This window comes from Saccopteryx leptura, chromosome 3, assembly GCF_036850995.1.
Source record: "Saccopteryx leptura isolate mSacLep1 chromosome 3, mSacLep1_pri_phased_curated, whole genome shotgun sequence".
NCBI classification, from domain to species: Eukaryota; Metazoa; Chordata; class Mammalia; order Chiroptera; family Emballonuridae; genus Saccopteryx; species Saccopteryx leptura.
In genome coordinates, this window is record NC_089505.1 from 111090493 (window position 1) to 111115951 (window position 25459).

General features: G+C 53.1%; 1 protein-coding gene across 9 annotated transcripts; it reads left to right on the top strand.

The window, feature by feature from the left end:
- Positions 1 to 841: 841 nt before the first annotated feature.
- MAP7D1 (MAP7 domain containing 1) lies at positions 842 to 24173 on the top strand. 9 transcript variants are annotated; one of them, XM_066375861.1, is made up of 18 exons: positions 843 to 1187; positions 15250 to 15600; positions 15858 to 15926; positions 16354 to 16517; positions 17173 to 17287; positions 18669 to 18779; positions 19915 to 20037; positions 20137 to 20309; positions 20410 to 20555; positions 21048 to 21370; positions 21674 to 21851; positions 21948 to 22086; positions 22211 to 22315; positions 22611 to 22664; positions 22859 to 22901; positions 23003 to 23093; positions 23208 to 23401; positions 23579 to 24173. In XM_066375861.1, the coding sequence occupies exons 1-18, from the start codon at positions 1142 to 1144 to the stop codon at positions 23587 to 23589; spliced, it is 2436 nt and encodes an 811-aa protein (XP_066231958.1). In that variant the 5' UTR covers positions 843 to 1141; the 3' UTR covers positions 23590 to 24173. The 9 variants fall into 9 exon arrangements, with proteins under 9 accessions (XP_066231954.1, XP_066231955.1, XP_066231960.1 ...); XM_066375859.1 differs by having other exon boundaries at positions 844 to 1187; positions 22856 to 22901; XM_066375857.1 differs by having other exon boundaries at positions 842 to 1187; positions 19915 to 20309.
- Positions 24174 to 25459: the final 1286 nt, after the last annotated feature.

The window sequence follows — 25459 nt, forward strand, 5'->3', positions numbered from 1 at the left end:
TCTGCCCAGGCTGCGCCTGACTTGGCTGGAAGCCCCGTCTCAGCTGGCACTAACAGAGATTTGGGGGATCCACTGCGGCGGGCTGGGAAGTGGGGTTCTTTGGGGGAGGGGAGTCAGAAAGGGCTCAGTCCCTCCTTCAACTGGTCATAGGGGAGAAAATTCTTCCGAGGAGATTGAAGGGGTCGTCTGATGGGGGGTGGGGAGGTTCTGTGCCAGGACCACCCAGTTTGGAGCTGGGAGGGACCGAGCAGATTAGAGACCTGGGTATAGCAGCGGCGCAGGCCTGTAATTACCCCGGAGGAGCAAGGAAGACACCAACCATAGCATGCTGAAGGAAGGGCGGTAGCAAGGCTCCGGGTCTCTCCCCATCCCAGCCACGACCAGGGGAGAGAAGGCTAGCCCTTTTAGGGGTCTCCTTATGACCCCCTTCAGGTCTCCCAACGTTACCCGAGTAGGTTTTATTTGAGGTGGATTTGGGAGAGAATTTAGACTTGAAGCTACTGCCAAGGCCCCAGAGCCGGAACTCCAAGGTAGGATTGGGGTCTCCCAGTCCGGCTTCTCCAACTCCCCCTATCCTAGCGGCGGGTGAGTCACCCGAGCGCTCCCTACATAGTCCTCTCGCGCCGCGGCGCATACCAACGCGCAGCCTCCGGGGGAGGCAGCTCTATAGGGGTCTTCCCGGAGCCTTAGTGGCCCCTCAGCCGCAACCACAGGAGAAGCGTCCGGAGGCTCAAGGTCCGGCGCTACAGGGCGGGGGCAAGGTGGGCGTGACGGGCATGTGCCAGCTTGGTTCCCGGGCATTGCGGGGGTGAGTCTCCCCGTGTCGCACTTGGTACGCTCCAGTAGAGAGGCCAGGCCCAGCCCGAGCGGTACAATAGGGTTGGGCCGCGGCAGGGACTGGGCCGGCGCCGGGTAGGGAGCAGGATCGCAGCCGGAGCCGTCAGACCTCGGGTGGCCGGCGACTCCGAGACTCGCAGGCCACTAGCCAAGCCAGCCTCTATTTTCCTGTAGCGCCCCCACCTCCGAGTCGTTGCCCGCCGGGCCGGGCTGGGCGTGATGCGCCGCGGGACTCCTGTCCTGGCCGCTGGCCGCCGCCGCCGTCGCCGCTGAGACCCCAAGACACCCCAGTGTCGCCGCAGCCATGGAGAACGGCCCACATGCTGACCTGGGTGCCCGCGCACCCCCAGGTATGCCGGGAGCGACGCAGAGGCGAGATGGGGGCTGGTCGTGGAGCCTCGGAGAGGCCGAGGACGAGGCTAGCCCCCTGGGCCGGGACCCCTCCCCCGCCGCGCCCTTTGACCACTTGAAGTTTAAAAATAAAGACTGCTGTGGTGGCGGCGACTCGGGGCCACTGAGGCATCTTCTGACAGCTACCTCTTCCTCCAACACGGGCGCTGGGGCGCACTGGGCGGCGGGATCCGCTAGGACCCCGCTCTAGAGTTGTCGGGTGACCCTTCCGCCCCAGCCCAGTGCCACCTCGATTTCCCCGCCCCCATACCCTCTTCCCATCCACCCAGTCCCTGAAGATCCTCTTCTACTGAGCCAGTGCGTCTGTCCTCCTTCCTATCACTGGTAGGCACGTGTGACCCCAGCTTGAATGCATATGTTAGGTCCAGAGTCTCAGGACTGGAGCCCTGCATACCGAAGCCTAGGCCCTGGCGCCCCCCAGGCCCGGGCTCAGACCTCGCCCCCACCCCATCCCTCCAGCTGCCGCGCAAAGGGCCTGTTGCTGCTGCGGGCGAGCTGGCGGGCGGGCGGGCAGGGCGGGGAGGGGAGGGGAGGGGAGGGGAGGGGAGGGGAGGGAAGGGGGAGGTCTCTAGCGGCGGCTGCCAAGTAACCCGCCGGATGGAGGCGAGGGGGAGGGGGAAGCAGCATTGTTTGGGGCGAGGGCGGGAGCTGGGGAGTGGGACGATTCCCTTGCGGCTGGGCCAACTCCGGAGCCCACCCAACCGGACTTGGGGAGGAAGGGGACAGAGATAAATCTTATCCCGCTCGTCTTCCTTCCCAGCCTCTCTGGGCCTCAGTCTCCCCCTGGAGAGTGAAGTAAAAGCTCAAGGCCGGCACCCCGGGAACTTGCCACATCATTCCTCAGCCTGAGACTTTGGATTTACCCCCTTACTCACTCTCTCTCTCTCTCTCTCTCTCTCTCTCTCTCTCTCTCTCTCTCCGGGCCCCAGACCATCAAAGCTCTCCCTCCCCTCACCCCACCAATCATCAGCTCCCAGGACTTCTGCAAATCCCATTCGGGTCTGAGAGCAGCTGATGAGGGGGTGGGGACAGATTTCTGGTTGGGCCTGGCGTTGAAGGGAGGGATTTCTCTTTTTCTTCCTGGAAGGGGAGGGAAGAGCATGATTACCGAGGATCCAAGTTCTGTTCCCACTGACTCAGGGGGGAGGTGGCCTCATCCCCACACCTCCATAGAGTCCTGGATCCTAATCCTCACTATCACCTCCCTGGCCCTTGGGGCGTGTGCCCAGGATGAAACAGTGTCTGTGGGTGCAGAGAGCCCAGGAGCAGGTGGAGCTGCTTGGCTGTGGGTGGGCTCCTCCCTATGCTAGCGTGGGTGCTTGGAGGGAACCATGTGGGTGTGGGGAGCTAGAGGCTGCAGAGGAGAGGCTATTAGACTGGTGTGGTTTTGGAGGTTTGTAGGCTGTGCTGAAACAAGGGTGCTTAGGTCTGTCTTGGCGCTGCTGAGCCTAAGAGGAGACACCCCAGAGGCTCAGCCTGGGTCCAGTCCATCCAGTACTGGCCCATTGCACCTGAGGGTCCCTGCTCATTAGATGAATTGGGTGGTGACTAGGCCATAGATTAGGGCCTGAGTGACTGGCTACTTTATAATTAGGGCACTTGAGTGGGATACCTGGACTGAATATGAGGGCATGGTGGGTTGCTGGGAAGGCTGCATATGGGCCTGTATACAGGATTCTAGTTGGAAAGACTTCTTTCTATACAGGGGTCTGGATGGAATAATATGAGAACCTGGATCATAATGTTGCCTATTCCTGACACAGAGAGAAGTTGCCAGAGGCCCCTGTGAGCCAAGGGCTTCCTAGGAATAAAGGTTCTGCCCACTAAATGTGCCCTGTAAGAGTCTGCAGCATGGCTCTAAGACTGAGTGAACATGATATGATCCTTGCCCTCTTTGAGTTCGTTTTGCACACTGAGCATTATTAAGAGGCAGAATAAAGTAGGGCATAAGTATGGCACCCACCTTTGGGTCAGAACACCAGGTTGGAAATCCCATTAATCCATTTACTAGCAACTGGACTGAAGCAAGTGACTTATCTTCTCCATATACAGTTTATGTCCTGAAAAATGGAGGCAGTGTTATCAGTCTTGGGGGGGTTAAAGTGAAGGTTAGAGGGCCCTGGCCAGTTTGCTCAGTGGTAGAGCATCGGCCTGGCGTGCAGAGGTCCCGGTTTCGATTCCCGGCCAGGGCACACAGGAGAAGCGCCCATCTGCTTCTCCACCCCTCCCCCTCTCCTTCCTCTCTGTCTCTCTCTTCCCCTCCCACAGCCAAGGCTCCATTGGAGCAAAGATGGCCCGGGCACTGGGGATGGCTCCTTGGCCTCTGCCCCAGGCGCTAGAGTGGCTCTGGTCGCAACAGAGCGACACCCCCTGGTGGGCAGAGCGTCGCCCCCTGGTGGGCGTGGGGGTGGATCCCGGTCGGGCGCACGCGGGAGTCTGTCTTACTGTCTCTCCCCGTTTCTAGCTTCAGAAAAATACAAAAAAAAAAAAAAAGTGAAGGTTAGAGATGAGGCACCTAAAGGACCTTGGCACGCAGACCCCCTCAGGACAGTGTTATTGCCATTACTGTGATTATGCTCATTGGAACTGGTGCCAGCAGGGAGGTATGAAATACATATAGGGGAGGCAAAGGCAAGATCTGGGAGTCAATTTGCTTAGGAGTGTAGACTCTGGAATCAAAATCTCCACTTCACAACTTAATATCTTAGCATCATGTAAGTTGCTTAACGACAGTCTTAAGTTTTCCATCTATAAAATTAGAATTATGCTAGAAATTATTTCATAGAGTCATTAGAGTCATTAAATTAGTTAAACACAAAACACTTAGTCTAGGCCCTGGCATGTAGTTAGTGCTCAATAAACACTAAGTAGTTGATTTTTGTTATTATTTTTAATTCCTTTGGAGGCCTGAGGAAGAAGTGTGATTAATTAGAACTTCAGGAGGTGAATGTGGGACAGGGCAAAGGGTGTGGGTGTTCTAGACAGACATAGCCAGGGTGTAATGGGCAGTGGGAGTAGGAGAGGACAAGGAGCTGGGTGCAGCCAGCCAGCACACCCGTGCTGATGCCGCGTTCCCGCGTGCCTGCGGTGCTGGCTGTGCAGATGGCAGAGAAGTGAATCAGACAGGCGCTACCCTCAGGGTGCTGCTGGCCCAGTGGAGGAGGCAGATGTGCTCATTGTAGGGAAGCTCAGATATAATGGTGACCCAGTGATCAGAGGGCTCATTTGTGGAAGGCTTCCTAGAGGAAGAGGCATTTGAGGGGGACCTGAAAGGGTAAGGAGAGGTTAGTGAGGCTGGCGCAACGGTCCATGCCTCTGCATACAGCAGCCAGCCTGGCCAGAGCCTGTTGCTGACAGCTTCCTCCCTCCTTGGGCTGATGGGCCCAGTAATGAGGCCTCTAATGAGCCCCTAATGTGCAGTCACGCATATGCAAATGAGGAGGAGGAAAGGGCACAAAGCCAGCTCACCCCTCTCCTTCCCCTCAGGCTAGGCATCAGTAATTGGTGGGGCTGAGCTGAGGGAGCGGAGTAGGGAGCTGAAAGCAGGGGCCCAAACTAGAGATAGTGGCACTTGAAGGGAGTCAAGGCAGGTCGCAGGCCTGACCTGGGCTGGAAGTTAGGCCAAATGCAGCTGGGAGCCAGTCCTTGGGTCCCCATTGGGCCTTGGGGCCAGTGAGGGCGCCAAGGAGCCAGGCCCAGATAATGCAGCTTTGTTGACGGTGACAGCTCTGCCTGGCACCCCGGGGCACAGACTTCAGTGGCTTCTCCATCACCTCTCAGTTGCAGCCCTGTCCTGAGGGGAGCAGAGAGCATGGTAGCGGTGAGAGAACACGGTATGGCTGCCTCCATCAGCATCTCTTGCCATTTCTAAGAGCAGTTGTGGGCCAGGAATAGATTCCCCGGTGACCCAACTTATTCCCCACTCCTATTTAAGGGCCTTCTTTGTGCCAAGCACTGTGCTCAGCATGTCACATGCATTGTCTCGTGTGATCCTTCTAAGTAGAGAGTAGTAGTATCCCCATTTTACAGATGAGGCTTAGAGAGGCCAAGTCACTAGCCTAAAGTCACACAGATAAGAACTGGCAGGGGCAGGATTTGAACCCAGGTCTGTCTGACTCTAAAACCTGTGCACCAAACCTCTATGCTGAATTATCATGGCCAAGCCAGCCAGTGACAGTTGGGCCCACTTTTCCTTGCATGACTGGTCTTGGGGACCCCATGATCTTTTCTCTCTGGTAGGCAGAGGCAGAGCATGTTCCTCTGCATCCCCACATCCTGCCAGGTTGGAGTCTGAACAAGTTGGACCAGAAGGAGGACTTGGCCCCAGGCAGTGGTGACAGTCCAGCCAGTGGGCCATCCTCAGGCCTTGGCCTGAGGCTAGGCCTCTGCCTCTAGCATCTAGGCCTCAGTGTGAGCAGCCCAGCAGGGGCTGAGGGAGGGCCATGGTAAAGCCCAGACTGCGGGATGGGGTCATTTCCTCCCGCCTAAAATAACAGGAAGTGGGTGCTCCTGATTGGAGGCTGGGAACAATGGCTGCCAACCCGGCCAGAGAGCGCCTTCAGATATGCAGTCTCATTTGGGTTCCCGGCTTTGTCACCCGCAGAGGACTGTTACCTTGCCCAGTGTCCTGCTAAAGGCCTGTGTCCTAGGTTCTGAGGGCTGCTGGAGCAGGCTGCCCACTCCTAGTTCACTCCCTCTCAGAGCTGGCTCAGCCCGTAGTAATGCTGCCCCCTAAGGGTCTCCTCTGTCCCGGCCCCATGATCAGGATCAGGCAGCCCCAGGGTTTGTCCTTTCTGCCTACCCCCCATCCTCCCAGCAGATCTCTCCATGAGAGGAAGCTCAGGAGGTTGCCCCTTTGCATAGCAGAGGGAAGGTACAGACGGTCAAACTGAGTCATGTCCAAACCCTAACTTTGCTACTCCCAGCTGTGCGACTTCAGCAAGTATCTTAATCTCTCTGCATGTATTTCCTCATTTGTAAATGGGGTAATAATATCTACCTCCTAGGGTTGTGGTGAAGATGAAATGGACTGATGTGTTTATAAAGTGTTTAGTTGTAACTGACACTGTATTAGCTGTTACTGTTCGCTCGACTTTCCCTGGGCCCAGAGGGGCAAGGCAAAAGTGACCTGGATGAGGCTGTATAAATATACTAGGAACATTGTGTTTCTGAGTGCTGTGTGTGTGTCTCTGAGGCACACAGAGGGGATCCCTGGCTCTGTGTGTGTGTGTGTGTGTGTGTGTATGAGTCTATGAGAGAGAGAGAGGAATGTGTCTCATCTCTTGCCATTGTGTGAGCTCTGTCCACATTGGGTGTTTCTCTCTCTCTGTGGTGTGTACTCTCTGTCTGTGTATCTTTGCCCCTTTGTTGGCCTCACTGTCTTCATTTGTCTAGTCCAGTGCTACAGCCTAAGGAGCTTCTGTGAGAGCCAGGACGGCTCTGGCTAGGGGTGCCGATCTCCGTCCCAGCTCCTCTCTGCCTCCCCATGCTCCCTGTTCAGGGGCGCTATCTGTGCACCCCCTCCACGCCAGCTCTCCCTGGCACTCCTTGCTCTGCCCCCTGCAGGAGGGCCACCTCCCCCACCCTCTGCCCTGGTGCCTCACTTCCTGCCTCCTGGTGGCCGGCCTGGGCAGGAGCCTGTCTTCCCTGCATTCCTGCACTCTGAGCTCAGTGCCTGCGGGCCCCACCTGCACCCTTCACCACCGTAGGGGAACCTCCCCAAGGGAACCACCAAACCATTTCCTTCAAGGATAGGCAGGAGCCTGGGGGAGGGATGATGCCTATCAGAAACAGTGTGACATAAGGGTTTTGTCACCATACAGCCTTGGGTTCGTATCCTACCTCTGACATGAGCAATTCACTTAATCTGTCTGAGTAAGTTTTCTTACCTGTGACTCAGGTAAGAAAACCTATAGTACTTTCCATGTAGGATTGTCATAAGACTGAAATGAGATGAGGGAAAGTGTGTAGTACATAGTTGGGCTCCAATAAATATTTATTTCCCTTCCTTGGCTTAGGAGCTGGAAGGGCATACACAGGGCTCTGATATGATCAAGATGTTTAGGATTAGAGAGGTTAGGCTTTGGAGAAGCTTGGGGTTTGACTATGTAATGGCTAAGTAGCTTTCACAATCCATTTGTCCATCCATCCATCCATCCATCCATCCATCCAGGTGTTCATTAAACAGACTTAGAAGTCCTACTCCATGCCAGGATATAAGGCACTAGGACTGCAGAAGGATCAAGACACCCAGTCCCTCTCTCCATGAGCTCTCACATTGGCAGGAAGGCAAACAGAAAAGCCAGACTGAGTTATCAGTGTTGGGGAATATTTGGCAGCAGTTGTTGGGGTGGGAGGAGGGAGGGACAAGAGGAAAGGACTGCCAGCTCCCAGGGTGGACAAGGCAAGTAATGTGACAGGCCCTCTGAGAGACTTAGAGACTTGGCCTGAATCTTTACCCAGACCCCAGGCACAGTCTTCTTGGGACTCTTGAGAAGACGAGACATATTGACCTTATGACCAGCTCCTGGACCTTTGCCCTGCTAATGCTCTTTGTGCCAAGAAATAAATACAAACTATCTGTCTCTTATCCAGCTCTTAACAAATACTTCTGGTGATATCGATGTAGCAAAATAAAACTATCAGTGGCTAAAACCTCACACTTTGACACAAACCAAAAATAAAATAAAATAAAATGGTCACATTTCAGGATTGAAAACGAGAATAATCAGAGATTGATTTAATCATACCATATAGATAATTAATCAAGGAATTAATTTGGCTTAATGCCATTTGTTCCAGTAACACTGTCCAGTGACATTTTGTTAGGGTTGACATAATTCTGAGGAAAATATTTGTATTCCAGTTTAATAGTCCGCCAGGTCAGAAAAAAGGAGTTCCAGAAGTCCTGTTTGCCTCTCAAGAAGTCTTTCTAGCTGAGCTGCTGAAGTAAACACTCATTATTGTTATGAACTTCTACCTGAGTGCCCGGTCCAGGAAGCTGCCCAACCTCAACTGACATGGAGTTGTTGTTTTGCTTCCCTTTAAGAGTTTACTCCTTTGCCATAAATTGCCACATGGTTTGCTCTTTGTTTGAGTAAAAATCTCCTTCTCTGTGCACCTTCTGTAGGCAAGAGTGGCTTCCAACACTGCACTTTATTCTCATTCGATAGCATTTCGTGGCTGTCTCTGTGTACTTGGCAGTGTGGTATCTGCTGGTGATATAGCAGTGAGCAAAGCAGTCATGGCCCAGCCCTTGCAGGGCTTCCTCACAAGGCTGACAGTTAAAACAGAACCAAACGAGGCCCTGGCTGGTGGTTCACTGGATAGAGTTGTCCTGGCACACCAGAGTGGCGGGTTCACTCCCTGCTCAGGGCACATACAAGAAGCAACCAATGAGTGTACAACTAAATGGAACAACCAAGTGGAACAACAAGCTGATGCTTTTCTTTCTCTCTTTCTTCCCCCCCTCCTTCCCTCCCCCTCTGTCTCACATCAATGGAAAAATTAAAAAACAAAAAAAAAATGAGGAAGTTTAACATTGAAACAGTCACAGTGCTCCAAACAAGAGGCACATGAAGCCATGACTGTATATGAGGGTCTTGATCCTGATCAGAGAAGCCAAGGGAAGGCTTCCCTGAGGAAAGGAAGACTGAGCTAGGTAGGACATGAAGGGTAAATGGGAGTTGTCCAAGAGGAAAAAGAGCACGTGCACAGACCCCATGGCTACAGGGAACATGGATGGCTATCAGAATTAAAAGGTCAGTGTGGCTAGAATGCAGGCAGCAAGTGGGTAACATGGAGAGGAGATTCAAAGGGCTGGGCGGAGTGGGGATAGGAACTTCAACCTACATCAGACTCTCAGTTTGGGTTCAAGAATTTTATCTTTATCTTCAGAGCACTGGGAAGCCACCGAGAGGTTTCAAGTGGCAAAGAGTGCCATGATCAGATTTGCATTTGGAAACAATTATTCTGGCTGCTCCATGGAAAGCAGAGCGAGACTGGGTGCAGGGACAGTGGTGGGAGGGCTGTGCAGTTGTCAGGAAGAGAGATGCTGATGGTATCTGCTGGGATGCAGTTCACAGATTTATTCATTCCACAGGTAGTGGTGGAGCACCTGTGTGCCGGGGTCTGTTGGCCTTAGAGATAGAACAGCCGACAATACAGACAAAAATTGTTCCCTTGTGGAGATTATCTTCTGCCAGTGGGATAGAGTATTAAAATGGTGTTAATGCTTGTGGAGAATAATAAAGTAAGAAAGAAGAAAATACATTTGGAAAGGGGAGGGAAATGTCAACTGTAGTTTGTAACTTTTCAAAATTATTTTTTAATTGTTTTGGCGGAGAGAGAGAGAGAAATGATTTGTTGTTCCACTTATTTATGCATTCATTGGTTGATTCTTGCATGTGCCCTGACCAGGGATTGAACCCACAACCTTGGTGTAGTGAGACAATTCTGTAAGCAACTGAACTACCCAGCCAGGACGTGCAGTTTATATATTTTTTGTTATTATTATTACTTACTGATTTTTAGAGAGAGTGGAAGGGAGAGAGACAGACATAAACATCAGTTTTTGTATATGCCCTGACCAGGGATCAAACCAGCCAACTGAGCCATTCACCAGGGTTGTAGTTTGTAATTTTAAATTTTTTAAATTTTATTTATTTATTTATTCATTTTAGAGAGGAGAGGGAGAGACAGAGAGAGAGAAGGAGGGGAGGAGCTGGAAGCATCAACTCCCATATGTGCCTTGACCAGGCAAGCCCAGGGTTTCGAACCGGCGACCTCAGTATTTCCAGGTCAACGCTTTATCCACTGCGCCACCACAGGTCAGGCGTAGTTTGTAATTTTAAATAGAGGGGTCAGGGAAGTTGTCAATGAGAAATGACATTTGAGTAAAAACCTGAAGGAGGTGAAGAGTGAGACATGCATAATCTGGGGGCAGAGAATTCTTGGCAGAGGGAACAGCAGGTGCAAAGCCCTGAGGCAGGAGCATGCCTGGCACAGTAGCTGGAATAGAATGCGCATGGGGCAAAGATGAGGATATGAGGCCTAAGAGGTAATGCGCTGGTGAGGGGGAATCCTGAAGGGCCTTCGGAGCTATTGTGGGGCCTTTGATTTTTTCTTCCCGGGAGATAGGGCACCTTTGGAGGATTTTGTTAGAGGAGTGATTTGATCTGACTTATTTTTTAAACACAATCACTTGCTGCTGTGTTGATAGAAAACCAAAGGGGAACAAAGAATGTCAGTGAGGATAGGGGTTTTTTAAGGGGATGGTAGTGGCTGAACCAAGATATTAGAAGTGGAAATAGTAAAAGTGATTGGATTCAGAATATATTTTGCACATTGAGCCAAAAAGATTTACTGAAAGATTAGATGTGGGGTATGAGATAAGAAAAGATTCTAAAAACGACTCCAAGGGTTTTGACCTAAGAAAGTGGAAGGACAGAGTTGCCATTGACTGAAATGGGGAAAACTCAGGGAGGAGCAACATTTGGGGGGAGAGAGTATCAGGAACTCAGTTCTGGACATGTTAAATTTAGGGAGCATGTAAGCCATCCAGGGATGTCAAGTAGGGAGTTGCAGGAGCGAAACTGGGACTCAAAGGAGAGGTCTGGGCTGGAGAAACAAATTTGGTTGTCATCAGCAGAGTGATGGTATTTAAAACCGTGAGTCTGGATGAGGTCACCAAGGGAGTACATGGAGACAGAAAAGAGATGAGGCTCTCCGCTGAGCCCTGGGGCACTCAGGCACTGAGAGGTTAGCAAGTTAAAGAGGGATCAACAAAGAAGTCTGAGAAGTCACGGCCAGCAAGGAAAACCAGGAGAGTGTGTTTTCAAAGCCAAGTCAGGAAAGTGTTCAAGGAGCACCAAGGGATCAACCATGTCAGGTGTGGCTGATAGGTTAGCAAGACAAGGACTGACAAATGGCTGCTGGCTTTAACAAGGTGGAGGCCATTGGTGACCTTGAGAAGAGCAGGGTCATGGAGCAATGGGAGTGGAGGCCTGACCCACAGAGTTTTGTGGTAGAGATGAGAAGTGGATAGATTCTACTGGGAAGATGCCACACATGATATACCTACTCACCATTGGTCCCAACAACCTGGCGAGGAAACTGAGGTTCAGACAGGTTCAGGGTTTGCCCTAGGTCCCACAACAGAGCTAGGATTCTCCACTCAGGCCAGTCCAACTCTGAAGCCTAAGACCTTTCTACTCCGCTGCGTCTGACACCCAGGTACAGGTCCATCAGGGCCTCTTTCTCTTCCTCCTCCCAGGTTCCCTTTACAGAGCTCATCAGGACCTAGTTGGAGATTCAGTGTCTTGCCTAGTGGGTGTGATTTGCCTATGTCTAGACAAACATCCGCCTACCAATTTTCCTTGCAACACCTACAGCACGCACAGGTGCTAGAACGGCAACATACGGGCCTCACCCTCAGCCTTCAAGCTTAGTACTTACACGCTTAGGCCTTTCGGCCCCGAACAGTTCTGGGTTCAAATACTGCCATGTGCTAGTTTGACACATCTACTCGGTGGGGGAAGCTCTGATTGTCTCATCTGTATAATGGGGATCAGAATCTCTGCCTCTCAGAGTTCATATGAAGACGCAGGATGGAGATACAAAGGGTCTGGCTCGACTCCCGGTACATAGTCAGCACTCACTGGATATTTGCCACAACAGTAAGTTCTCACTTATCGCCATCAATAGGTTCTGTGACTTTAAGTGAAACAACATACAATGAAACCAAGTTTATCCTAGGCTAATTGATATAAACAAGAGTTAAGTTTCTACAGTGTCTCATCAATGTTATAACAAAATGCTGTTGTGTGAAACTACATTATTTGAGGACCTGCTGTAGTTTTATTGCTGATTAGAGTTGGAAAGGAGTTTGCAGGTGGCGGGGAAAAAGACCAGCAGTGACCAGGCACCCTTCTGGAGCTGGCATGGGAGAGCCGTGTGGACTAGCATGAAGTCTAGGGGCCATTGAGGAGATAGGGTCTCAGCTGAGGCTCTTGTCTGGAGCCCATGAAGATAGAAGGGAAGGAATGAAGGGAAAATAGTGTGAGTTTCACATAATCTCATTGCATAACATGTATTACCTCATTCTGCATTACAGAGAGGCAGGACAGGCCTGACCTGTGGTGGCACAGTGGATAAAGCGTCAACCTGGAATGCTGAGGTTGCTGGTTCGAAACCCTGGGCTTGCCTGGTCAAGGCACATAGGGAGTTAATGCTTCCTGCTCCTCCCCACTTCTCTCTCTTTCTCTAAAAATAAATAAAATCTAAAAAGAAAAAAAGAAAGAAATGTCTCACCTTCTAGAAATTAAAAAGAGAGAGAGAGACAGGATGGTATAATGGGTAAAAATTCAAGATAGTCTGCCCTTAGAGCCCACACTCAACCACTGGACACCTGTCTCTCTGAAAATGATGCCCAGTCCCAAAGGTTACGCCTTGGGAGTCCCCACACATACATTGTCACCCACAGGGACGGGGAGTTTACTGCTTCCTGAGAGGGCCAGAGTTCCCAGAGCAGAGGACCCAGTATAGTGGAGGCTCTTAGAGTAAAAAAATGCTCCCCTAGAGTCACCTTCCCATGGACCCTGGCCCTGCTTCCTAAGACCAGGTCAGTGGCTGTGTCCCTATTGGTCCCCTCAGTGCCCAGAGTAGCAGCAGATGGCACTAGGGTTCAACATGCAGAGGCTTATCTTTAGAAGCTTTGGAACACCCGCCGGGAAAGGGGGAAGTGCTATTTCCTAGCACATGAGTTGTGCCAGGTACTTTACTGACATCCCTGTTAGCTTAGGATCATTGCCCCCATTTTACATGAAAACTGAGGCTTAGAGAAGGTGACTTGCTTTCCCCAGGTTACCTGCCAGGGAAGCAGACCCTCCTGGCTTTAGGGTATTGGCATCAGAATTGGGCCCTCGCCTGACCAGGTGGTGGTGCAGTGGATAGGGCGTCGGACTGAGATGCAGAGGACCCAGGTTTGAGACCCTGAGGTCGCCAGCTTGAGCGCGGGCTCATCTGGTTTGAGTAAAGCTCACCAGCTTGGACCCAAGGTCACTGGCTTGAGCAAGGGGTTACTTGGTCTGCTGAAGGCCCGTGGTCAAGGCACATATGAGAAAGCAATCAATGAACAACTAAGGTGTTGCAACGAAAAAATGATAGATGCTTCTCATCTCTCTCTGTTCCTGTCTGTCTGTCCCTATCTATTCCTCTCTCTCACGCTCTCTCTGTCCCTGTAAAAAAAAAAAAAAAGAATTGGGCCCTCGTCTGACTGATACTGAGGCCTGTCTTTCAGCTTCCCCATAGTTTTCATTTGCTCACATGTCTGCATATGCAGGTGCATAGTCAGTCATGTGGCTTCCTAACTTGGTTTGTTGGTATCTTTTATAGGGCCCCTGAAATACTAATGTCTTAAGAAATCTGAAGGCCCTATCCAGTTAGCTCAGTTGGTTAGAGCATCATCCAAGAACACTAAAGTTGAGGGTTCGATCCCTGGTCAGGGCACGTATGGGAAGCAACCAATGAATGCACAACTTAGTAAAACAACAAATGAATGCTTCTTTCTTTATCTCTCTCTCTTTCCTTCCTTCTCCCTCTCTCTCCCTTCCTCTGTCTCTCTAAAATCAATCAATAAATATAAAAGAGTCTGACCAGGCAGTGGCGCAGTGGATAGAGCATCGGACTTGGCCGCAGAGGACCTAAGTTCAAAACCCTGAGGTCACCAGCTTGAGTGCGGAGTTGCTGGCTTGAGCCCAAAGGTCGCTGGCTTGAAGCCCAAGGTCACTGGCTTGAGCAAGGGGGTCACTGGCTCAGCTGGAGCCCCCCAGTCAAGGCACATATGAGAAAGCAATCAATGAACAACTGAGGTGCCTCAACGAAGAATTGATGCTTCTTATCTCTCTCCCTTCCTGTCTGTCTGTCTCTGTCCCTCTCTGTCTCTGTCTCTCTCTCTCTCACACACACACACACACACACACACACACACACACACACACACACACACAAGAGATTAAAAAAGAAAGAAAGAAAAAAGAAATCTGAGGTTGTATGGGAAAGAAAAAAAGATTACAAAGTGGACATAGCTGGTTGCCCACCCAATTGTGCTCACGCTATGTCCTTCCCCTCTCTGCCAGCTCCCTGTGCCCAGCACTGGCACCCTCTGAGTACCAGACCTGCGGTTGGGCACTGTGACCCTGAGGTAAAGCAGAAAGATGAGGGAGGCAGACATGAAAACCAATCATTAACATTTGGCATGTCAATAAGTTTTTTGTTTTGTTTTGTTTTGTTTTGTTTTGTTTTTTAAGCAAGAGAGAAACAGAGACAAGAAGGCAGGGAGATAAGAAGCATCAACTCATAGTTGTGGCACCTTAGTTCATTAATTGCTTCTCATATGTGCCTTGACTAAGGGGGCTCCAGTAAAGCCAGTGACCTTGGGTTCAAGCCAGCAACCTGTGGACTCAAGCCAGCGACCATGGGATCATGTTGATGATCCCATGCTCAAGCCCGTGACCTTGAGTTTTCGAACCTGGGACCTCAGTGTCACAGGTCGATGCTCTATCCAGTGTGCCAGCACCAGTCAGACAGTACTACAAATTTTTTCTCAGTTTTTCCAACACACCCTGCTGCCTTCTGTCCCTTTACAAACTCTTTGCCAGAACTCCTTCCTCCTGGTTTTGCCAACTGTAGCTCATCCTTTAGAGCTCAGCCTAGTTGTTACTTCTTTAGGAAGCCCCCAAATGTCAGTTAACCATCTCTGCTGTGTTCCCCCCCCCCCCAACATAGTACTTATTCTGTACTGTAACTGCCTAGCTCTTTGTCTACTATTTTGTCACCATTATATCATTAGTTATCTGGAACAGGGCCTGGTACACACAGGGAACTCAATGAACAGGTTGGGTGAATGAAAGAATAAGTCAGTTGGGCAAGGGAGAGAGCTTCGAGTCGACTCGATGGTGCAGATGCACTGTATGACTCTCCTCTTTTGTGTTGGTGTTCCAGCTGTGGCAGCCAGGACGCCCCCAGAGCCAAGACCTTCACCAGAAGGTGACCCCTCTCCACCGCCGCCACCACCACCAATGTCAGCCTTAGTCCCCGACACTCCCCCGGACACCCCTCCTGCCATGAAGAATGCCACTCACTCTAAGCAGCTCCCATTAGAACCAGAGAGCCCCCCAGGGCCGGTCGGGCCTAGACCAGCCACCCAGCAGGAAGGATCCACTTTCTCAGAAGCAAAGATCAGGGGACCCACCCCACCAGCCACAGGCCCACGGGATTCCAGGCCTCCTCGAAGGAGCAGCCAGCCATCCCCGACAGCAGTGCCAGCCTCCGACAGCCCTTCCACCAAGCAAGGTGTGTGTCATGTTTTTAGTCCTGGCCCAGACCCCTAAGCTCTGGGTCCCAGACCCCTAAGCTCTGGGTCCCAGACCCCTAAGCTCTTGGTCCCAGACTCCTAAGCTCTGGGCCCCAATACCATCAGAGAAGTTTCCCTCTGCCCCAGAGCAGATGGGAAAGGGGTGGGGCGAGGCCTGGCGGGAGGGCCCTGAGGCTGGCTGTCCTCCTTTGGAGGAGCCACCTGACCTAAATCTATTCTTGTTCCCTCTACTAAGATGTGAAGAAGGCAGGAGAGAGACACAAGCTGGCAAAGGAGCGGCGAGAGGAGCGGGCCAAGTACCTGGGTTAGTGTCCAGGAAACATCATCTTCCTAACCATCATCATCCTCACCATCAGTGGAATCATTTGCCTAAATCACACAACTCATGGAGTACCTGAGGTTCAAACCCAGAACTCATGCTTTTAGTCACAATCCATGGAAATCTGTCCAACAGGCCCCAAAGTCAGACAGGGCCCTGGCACTAAAGAACTCATTTGTCCTTCAGTGCCAAGTAACTCCCCCACATAATGCCAGTGGGGGAGAATAATTAGGCCTCCTGTTCCGAGGACCTGAGCCCACCAGCAGGAAGCCCTTTCATTTGAGGGGAGAGTCTGAGAGTGGAGGCACCTCCCTACCAAGCAGGCTGAGAAAAACCCTCCAAAACCCAGGGTAATAGGGAAAGACCCACCCTCTGCGGAATCCCTCACACTCTGTGGGCCCCTTTCCCACAGCAGCCAAGAAGGCAGTGTGGCTGGAGAAGGAGGAGAAAGCCAAGGCGCTGCGGGAGAAGCAGCTCCAGGAGCGCCGGCGGCGGCTGGAGGAGCAGCGGCTCAAAGCCGAGCAGCGCCGGGCAGCTCTGGAGGAGCGGCAGCGGCAGAAGCTCGAGAAAAACAAGGTGCGTCCGCAGTGACTTCTGACTAGATGTGCATGCACCTGCGTACCCGTGTGTGCTTGCCTCTGTGCCATCTGTCTACATGGTCATATCTCTGTTGACATCTAGAGTTGGGTCTCTGTGGGTACAATATCTGGACATCTCTGCACCTGCAGAAATGCTTGGGGCAGTTCTTGCCAAGGTGGGCACCTGTAACCGTGTGCTGTTAATACAAGGATTTGTGTGTGTGTGTCCTGTGTGTGTGTTTGTATGCAGAGATAGATGAGTCGGTGTGAGTGTGCTGAGCTCCAGGATGGGAGGAGTGGCCTGGCTCTGCCCAGTGGCCTCAGGCTGAAAGGAAAACCCCAAGGTCAGGACCCTCAGTGTCAGGGGACATGACCCTGTTGGGCAGGGAGAGTCCCACCCTATGCTGGGAGAAGTAGCTCATATACTCAGGAAATGACTCAGGAACAATGAAAAGCTCCCCAAGAACAAGTTGAAAGGGATCTGTTGCAGGTGGTTCTTAATCATAGCAAGGATTCAGTAACCTTGGTTACCTGCAGTGAATCAGAGAAAACTTCTGCAGGAGGGCATTGTCACAGGAGAGAGAGGAGTCTTTCTCTTAGGTATGATGAATGATTCTGAGCCCAGACCTCTCTCTCGTTGCCCTCCCCACCAGGAGCGCTATGAAGCAGCCATCCAGCGGTCAGTGAAGAAAACATGGGCTGAAATCCGACAGCAGCGCTGGTCTTGGGCCGGGGCCCTGCACCACGGCTCCCCAGGACATAAAACCAGTGAGTGGGCTGGAAGGGCTGGTGGGTGGGTGGGCGAGGCTGGGACCTGAGGAATGGGAGAAGGGAGCAGCTTCAGTGCAAGGACTGGCAGCTCCCTGCAGCAGGTATGCCTTGCTTTGTGTGACTTGTGTCTTCTGGAATGGTCTCTGTAAACCAAATTGTCCCTTCCCAAGGACTTCCACTATTGAGTCAGATGAATTCTCTTCATTTGGTTTGCTTGCCAAGCCTGTCATTTTAGGTTGAGCCTTCTTTGCTCAAGAAAACTGTTACACACACACACACACACACACACACACACACACACACACACACACCATGTATCTGTCTTAAAAGGTAGATTTTTGTCTCTGAGCTTTCTTCATGTAAGGCCATCATGGATTTTGGTCTGCTGCTTTGCTGGCATGTATGTACTGCTGTGTTTGGGTATCTTTATGTAATGGCAAGGTTTAGTATTTCTGTGTATCTTTTGGTGTATGAGCTTGTGGATCTAGATATTGTGTGTCTTAATATGTGTTTGTCTTGGTGTGTTTGTGACCTTGTGGACCTCAGTGAGGGCTCCCAAGTCAGACAGAATTGGGTTAGGACCCCAGCTCTGGCACTTGTGTGGCCTCTAATTTCTCGAAGACGCACTTTTTTCATCTGTAAAATGGGGATAACAATACTCCTTGCCTCCGAGATTGTAGGTAGATGTTTGGGAGGATCAAGTGAGGTAATGTGTATGGTGTACAGCACAGTGCCTGGTACATGGTAAGCATCCAACAAGTGTTAGCTGTTACAAACACCATGATTAAGTTGCTTTGATGTGTTCATCCCTATGTGCATCGGGGTCTGACACACTATCTGTTAGTGTTTGTGTCTCTCTGCAGTGCATGTCTGCACCCACATGTGCATGCAGAAGTGCCTGTCGCTCTATATGGCTGTGCTTGCATGTTTGTCTTTGTGTATCCGTATGAATATGTGCATTTGTGCGGTTGACTGTGACTGTGGGTTCTTCTGTTTAGGAATGTCTCTGCATTTGTCCCAGTACGTGGGTGTTTAGCCATAGCGCCTTGGCTGGGCAGTGGCAGCAAGTGCAACACTGGGTGGTTGTGGGGGAGGGCTTGCGCTAGGGAATGGCTTCCTGGCCAGGAAGGCTGTAGTTTCTCTATAGTTTTACTCCATCTCCTTCCTCTGTTCCTTCTTCGTCGGCTCCCCCAATCAGGTTGTCCCTGATCACCTACCCCCAACCTTCCTCCCAGAGCCAAATCTGCCTCCTCCTCCCCCTCCTAGCCTGCTCAGTCCTCCCTCTCCCACCTGCCCGCGGAGCATCCTGCATGGAAGGCCTCAGTGCGCCCCGGCTCCTGTGTGGCCCGGCCCTAATGCCGTGTCTTTTCCCCTCTAGGTGGGAGCAGGTGCTCTGTGTCGGCAGTAAACCTGCCCAAACACGTGGACTCTATAATCAACAAGCGGCTCTCAAAGTCCTCTGCCACGCTCTGGAACTCCCCCAGTAGAAGTAAGAGAAGGCCCAGCCCTGCTCCCTCCAGAGTCCCTTATAGCCCCCACCAAGCCTCCTCCAGAGCTCAGCAAGAACCCCAGGTCCCCGGAGCCCTCACATACTCCAGGTCTCCATCCCCAGTCTACCCCACCCCGGGCTCTGTGCCCTTTGGGGGAGCCGGCATTTGGGTCTTGACCCTGAGGACAGAGATGTGCCCTGCAGGGAAGAGAACAGAGACAAAGGGCAGAGAGCCTGGCAGGAGCCTCAAGAGCAGGTGGGGGTGGGAATGGGCAAGCAGCCTTATCTCTGACCACAGCCAGCTGGCCTAGGCCAGCCTTAGGCAGGTGGCCTTGCCCCCGAGTCCCAGACTGGCCTGGGTGGTGTGTTTGTGGAGAGGGCCCTGTTTTCTAACTGCACCCTGGATGGCCCATGCCACCCTGCCCTCTGTGCCTTCAAAGCCCCAGCCATGGCCTTGGCTGGCTCCAGAGTTGTGGCCAACCAGGATAGCATGGCCTCTGCTTCCCTCTGCCCTGGTGCTCACATGTGAAGGGCCATGGTAGGAGTTATTTATAAGTTTCTCCAGCTTTTATTTGGTTGCTCTGTTGCTTAGCAACCAAATCAGCTGTTGTACCAAACCCACCTGACTGAGGCTTAAAAATAACCCAGCAGCTGAGGCGACAGAGCAGGGTGGCCCAGGGCAGCCAGGCCCCCTAGCAGCCTCTTCCTGGCATGGGATGCCTAAAAGTTGGGACTCTCCTGAGTCAGAGGAATGCAAGGACCCTTACTGTCCCAAATCCATGGGGTCATGCCTCCCCAGCTCTCTGATAGCAAGAGGGAAAGGGCCCTACAGTAGGACACCAACCATGGGCAGCTCCTTGCTATACTCACAGTTCAGAGCCCTTTCACCTGGGTGGAGTGGTAGGAAGGGACCCTCAAGCTATGCAGCACTTAGCCCTGGAAAGTGTCTTGTTGCCTGGGTCTGCGGTGGCGGTTCCCCAGGACAGAGAAGTGTGGCCCGGGGTGATCATGATAGAGTCCTCCTGGGAGAGACTCCTTGGGCTTGGCATGGGATGGCATCTGGCCACCCTGTACTTCTGCCTGTCTCCTGTGGTCCCCCTGTGGTGACCAGCTCCTCCTGACATTCTCCTTCTAGATCGAAGTCTGCAGCTGAGTGCATGGGAGAGCAGCATCGTGGACCGTCTCATGACGCCCACCCTCTCCTTCCTGGCACGGAGTCGCAGTGCAGTCACACTGCCTCGCAATGGCCGGGACCAGGGTAGGGGCAGCGGCCCTGGGAGAGCCCCCATGAGGGGCCGGGCAGTGGCCAGCCTCGCGGCGTGTGGGCCACATCCCAACCGCACTCATCCCTCTGCAGCCATGCCCGTGTGCCCGCGCTCGGCCTCTGCCAGCCCCCTGACTCCGCCATGCAGCGCCCCCCGCAGCAGCGTGCACCGCTGCACCCCCTCCTCCGGGGAGCGTGGGGAGCGCCGCAAGCCCAGTTCTGTGGGCAGCCCCACCCCGGTCCACCGCAGGCCCCAGGCCTCACCGGTAAGTGGCCCGCACAGGTGGGGATAGGGGGCCCAGCTTGAGGCTATGGGCCCCGCTGACCTGTGTTTCCTGCCTCCCACTCCATCCCTTTCCTCACCAGGTGCAGAAAAAGGAGAAGAAGGACAAGGAACGGGAAAATGAAAAGGAGAAGAGTGCCCTGGCCCGGGAGCGCAGCCTCAAGAAACGCCAGTCACTGCCTGCCTCTCCGCGCCCGCGCCTCTCTGCTAGCGCGGCCTCTGAACTCAGGTGGGCACGGCCTGCACGTCACCAGACCATTCATTTATTCATTCAGTTACAAATAGTTGTTGGGCACCCGCCTCTAGAATGAAAACTCCTGAGGGCAGATTTTTTTATTTGTGAGTGTTTCGATCACTGAAGTATTATAGCACCTAGAACAGAGCCTGGTATCTGGTAAGCACTCAACAAATATGTGCTGAATGAATGAATAGACCTGCCCAGTACTGTTCTGGATGCTGAGGACATTTTTGGTGAGCCAAACCAGGCCTCATTCTTGCTCTTATTAATCTGACTATTGGGGAGACACATTAATCCAATGAATATGTAATTACAAACGGGGATATATACTCTTGAAGGAAATACTATGGTTCTGTGAGAGCATACAAGGTGCTGGCCTAGCCTGGAAGGGACAGTCCCCTGAGGAGTGACATGCCCAGTGTGTGTATATGTATGTGTGGACACGCTGTGCCCTCCCGGCCTAACATTTCCCTTTTCTCTCAGTCCCAAATCTAAGGCCCGGCCATCCTCTCCCTCCACATCCTGGCACAGGCCCTCCTCTCCCTGCCCCAGCCCAGGCCCCAGCCATGCTCTGCCCCCAAAACCACCATCCCCCCGAGGCACCACTGCATCGCCCAAGGGGCGGGTTCGGAGGAAGGATGAGGCCAAGGAGAACCACAGTGCAGCAGGACCTGAGAACAAAACTCAAAGCAAGGGCAAGGCCATTGAAGAGAAGGAGCCTGCCGCCCCAGCCTCACCATCACCCTCGCCTGTGCCCTCACCCACCCCAGCCCAGAAGGAACAGCCCACAGCTGAGACTCCTGCAGGTGGGCATGAAGAGAGGCTGCGGAAAGGTGGGCAGGGGAGAGGACAGTTCTGCCTGTGGGAGGTGGTTAGAGGTGTGGGCCCAGAGATGGCTGGGGACTGGGTGTTGGGAGACAGGAAGAGGAGTCCCCTGCCCTCAACAGGTCCAGGACACAGGACACAGCAGAGGACCTCACCACTCTGAGTTAATGGCAGAAATTGTGTGGGTGGGTCGCCTGAGGTCCAGGAAGCAGGGGGCATGCAGAGGTGCTGGAGGTACCTGAGCTGGTATGTGTGCTCACTGCTGAGCCTTGGTTCCACTTCAGATACTGCTGTCCTGACCTCCCCCCCAGCCCCTGCTCCCCCAGTGACTCCCAGCAAACCCATGGCTGGCACCACAGACCGAGAAGAGGCTACCCGGCTCCTAGCTGAGAAGCGGCGTCAGGCCCGGGAGCAGCGGGAGCGGGAGGAACAGGAGCGGAGGCTGCAGGCAGAAAGGGACAAGTGAGTGGACCCTTGGGGACTGAGGGGGCGGAGGGGGCCCATATGGGGGCTGCTAAAAAAGTGTGGGACTGAGCACAAGTTTCCTGTGTCCCCCAGGCGAATGCGAGAGGAGCAGCTGGCTCGGGAGGCTGAAGCCCGGGCGGAGAGGGAGGCAGAGGCCCGGCGGCGGGAGGAGCAGGAGGCCCGAGAGAAAGCGCAGGCGGAGCAGGAGGAGCAGGAGCGACTGCAAAAGCAGGTGCCCCTGTGGGCGGACGGGCAGTGCTGGGCCGGGTTCGGGCTTCTGCTGCTGGTGGGCCAGGGTCTGGCCCGCAGGGAAGACTGCAGTGCAGCTACATGAAGCTCACTGGTGTCTTTGGCAGAAAGAGGAAGCTGAAGCTCGGTCCCGGGAAGAGGCCGAGCGGCAACGTCTGGAGCGGGAAAAGCACTTCCAGCGCGAGGAGCAGGAGCGGCTGGAGCGCAAAAAGGTAACTGAGCAGTGGGCTTGGCTCCCGTGGGCGGGGCGGGGGCACTGGTGGGTGGGGTCACCTTCTGATGTGGGTCTCTGTTTCTGATTAGTGGGGTAGTAGGGATGGGGAGCGGGCCCTGCCTTGGACTTGTCAAGGGAAAGGACCGCAAGGAACTGGGGCGAGTTCTAGTTCCTGACCTATAAAGAACTGGTATGAGCTGGAAGGGCCTGAGACCCCAGGACTGGGGCTGGCTGGTGGGAGGTTTAGGATTAGGGCGGCACTTGAGCTTAACTGATGTGGGGCCTCCAAACAGCGTCTGGAGCAGATCATGAAGAGGACTCGGAAGTCAGAAGCTGCAGAAATCAAGGTCAGGATTCCCAAAAGGGCAGCGTTGAGAGTGGGGGTCTGGTGAGGAGGAGGCTGGGGAAAGGCATTCAGGGTGGAGGAAGGAGGCTGTGACAGGGTGCTCAGGGTCTGCACTGGGGACGAGAAAAATTCAGTGCCTCAGTCCTATAGGGTCAGGTACACCTTGAATCTAATTGCTCTTCCTCTTCAAAGGAGAAGCCGGATGGAAAGGAGGCAAACACCAACAATTCGAGCCCAGGTAAAGGTCCTAGTCCCCTCACTCTGTCCCCTTCGCTACCCATCACCACACCTCCTTCCTCTCACCAGCCAGCAGCTGATGCCATTCCTTTCCTGTGATAGAGCCTGTCAAAGCTGGGGAGTCTCGGCCCTCGGGGCTGCAGAAGGAGGTTGTGCAGAAGGAGGAGCTGGCCCCCCAGGAGCCTCAGTGGAGGTACCAGCTCCCAATCCCGGGGACCCTGAGCAGGGAGGCAGGGGCAGACGAGCTGGGGGTACCTGGGCTGTCCTAGGACGTGAGGTGCCTGAGCACTGGCCCCTGCATCCACAGCCTGCCAAACAAGGAGTCACCAGGGTCCCTGGTGAACGGCCTGCAGCCTCTCCCAGCACACCAGGAGAATGGCTTCTCCCCCAAGGGACCCTCTGGTGACAAGAATCTGGGCCGAACACCAGAGGCACTCCTGCCGTTCGCAGAGGCAGAAGCCTTCCTCAAGAAAGCCGTGGTGCAGCCCCCGCAGGTCACAGGTAGGCATCCTTGCTTCCCTCCCTTCGCCTTCCCAGGACTCCCCAGCCCTGCCCTCTTTCCCAGCTCTGCCAGAGGCCCTCTCCCACTCCATACCTCATCCCCCCACCCTGCCTGGCTGGGCTTGCAGGCATAGTTTGCCTGACTGTTTCTCCTCCCTCCCCTTGCTTTTCCCCCAGAAGTCCTTTAAGGGGTTGCCTTGGATCCAGGCACAGCTATGAGGGCTCCTCTGCATCATCTACCAGGACGTCTGGAAAAGAAATAGACAGAACAAAGCCGGAAGTGGCCTGGGCCCCTGGGGGTGGGTCCTCTGTGTTATTTTTAATCAGCACCTTATAGACTGTTGTCTGTTTGGCTGAAGCCAGACCCTGCTCCTCAGTGCATTTGTGTGCTCACACGCGCGGAATCCTCCCATACACACACCTACACTCACAGCCTCTCTGGCCTCCTCCCTTGGGGAAGGGCCACCTGTAGTATTTGCCTTGGTTTGGTGGGGTACAGTGGATGTGAATACTGTAAATAGCTGTGCTCAGACTCCTCTGCCTGGAGGGGGCAGGTGCAGGAGGCAGACCCTCCCAAGACTCCCTGGGGAGATCTTCCTCTCTCTTTATTTAACTATAACTGAGGGGGAGCCCAGGTCTGGGGATATGGGGGCACCTTGGGCCATAGGATGCTGGTTGCTTTAGGGGTACCCATGCCCCTGCCCTCGCCTGGAATCAGTGTTATTGCATCTGATCAAACTTCTCCAGAAATAAAATGAGAATAAGTCTGCCAGTCCTGTCTATCCTTGGGGCTGGCACTGGGGGTGGGAGCAGATGGCCTCCTGAGTTCTAAGAAGAATTTAAGGAGCCAGAGCCTGGGGATATCTACCCTTGCCTGCAGTAGTCCTGGTGGTCTTCCAATTTAGTCGTGAACTCACTCATTTATTCACTTAACAAAGATGGTTGCATCTACCCTGTACCAGGCAGTGGGCTACAAGCAGGGGATACAGTAGTAGGGAAAGATGTAGCCTCTTTTCTCAGGGAGTTTACAGCCTAGCAGGTGAATGTTGTGGGCACTGTGAATGGCCCACTCAACATCAATTCCCATCCTCGCTTCCTCATTCCAAACAGAATCCTGATTTTGTTCAGGTGGCCATCTTCCTGGATCCCACTCTGTGCTTCAATGGAGATGGACCCTCGGCCAGTGGTGAATCATGATTGTAATAAGCCAAAAATGGTGATCCGAAAGCTCTCGTGTGTGATTGGTTTAGGTGTGGGTGTGTGTGACACAATTCCAACCAGCAGAAGAAAAGCCTCCTGGGCTTCTAGGAGAGTCTTCTCCACTTTTGAAAAATATACCATTTGGTACCCAGCCTCGGTCGACCTTCCAGTGTCCCTGCCTCCGAGAGTTCACATCCCGTGTAGCCCCTTCCATGTTGTATCAGAGCTGGGCTGAGCGACCGACAGTACAGCAGAAGTGGCGGTGTCCCATCCAGGGTTCAGTCATTGAAGACCCTGCAGCCTGTCTTGGTTGTTCCCGCTCTTGGATCACTCCTGGAGGAAGGCAGTTGCTACATCATGGACAGCCTGATGGAGAAACCCGATGAAGGGGCTGAAGCCCCTGCCAACAGCCATGTGAATAAACTTGGAAGAGGATTCTCCTGCCCAAGTTAAGCCTTTAGATGACTTTGGCCCTGGCCCACGGCTTGGCAATAACCTCATGAGAGAGAGACCCTCTGCCAGAACCAACCAGCTAAGCCACACCTGGGTTTCTAACCCTCAGAAACTGTGAGATAATAAAGGTTGTTTTAACCTGCTAAGTTTTGTGATAAGTTCTTAGACAGCAAAAGTTAACTAAGATCCATAACGATGGGAAAACCCTGCTTGTGTGATAAGAGGTCCAACTGTGATGCCTGGAATTGCTGTGTCCGTCCTGCTAACCAACCTGAGGACAAAGCCAACATCATGGGTGGCAGAGCAGCACAAGCAAGAGAACCTAGATCCTTGAGAACATCACTGAATTAACCATCCACAAAAGCAGTCCTACTACTAGACTTTCCTTCTTTAAGCCAATGGAGT

What these genes read in the sequence shown, in the direction of transcription:
- MAP7D1 (XM_066375856.1), top strand. Translation starts at nt 1,142, where the DNA reads ATGGAGAACGGCCCACATGCTGACCTGGGTGCCCGCGCACCCCCAG. An exon ending in GCAGGCCCCAGGCCTCACCG is followed by an intron (nt 20,310 to 20,409) that starts GTAAGTGGCCCG and finishes TTTCCTCACCAG; the next exon opens with GTGCAGAAAAAGGAGAAGAA. An exon ending in AGCGCGGCCTCTGAACTCAG is followed by an intron (nt 20,556 to 21,047) that starts GTGGGCACGGCC and finishes CTTTTCTCTCAG; the next exon opens with TCCCAAATCTAAGGCCCGGC.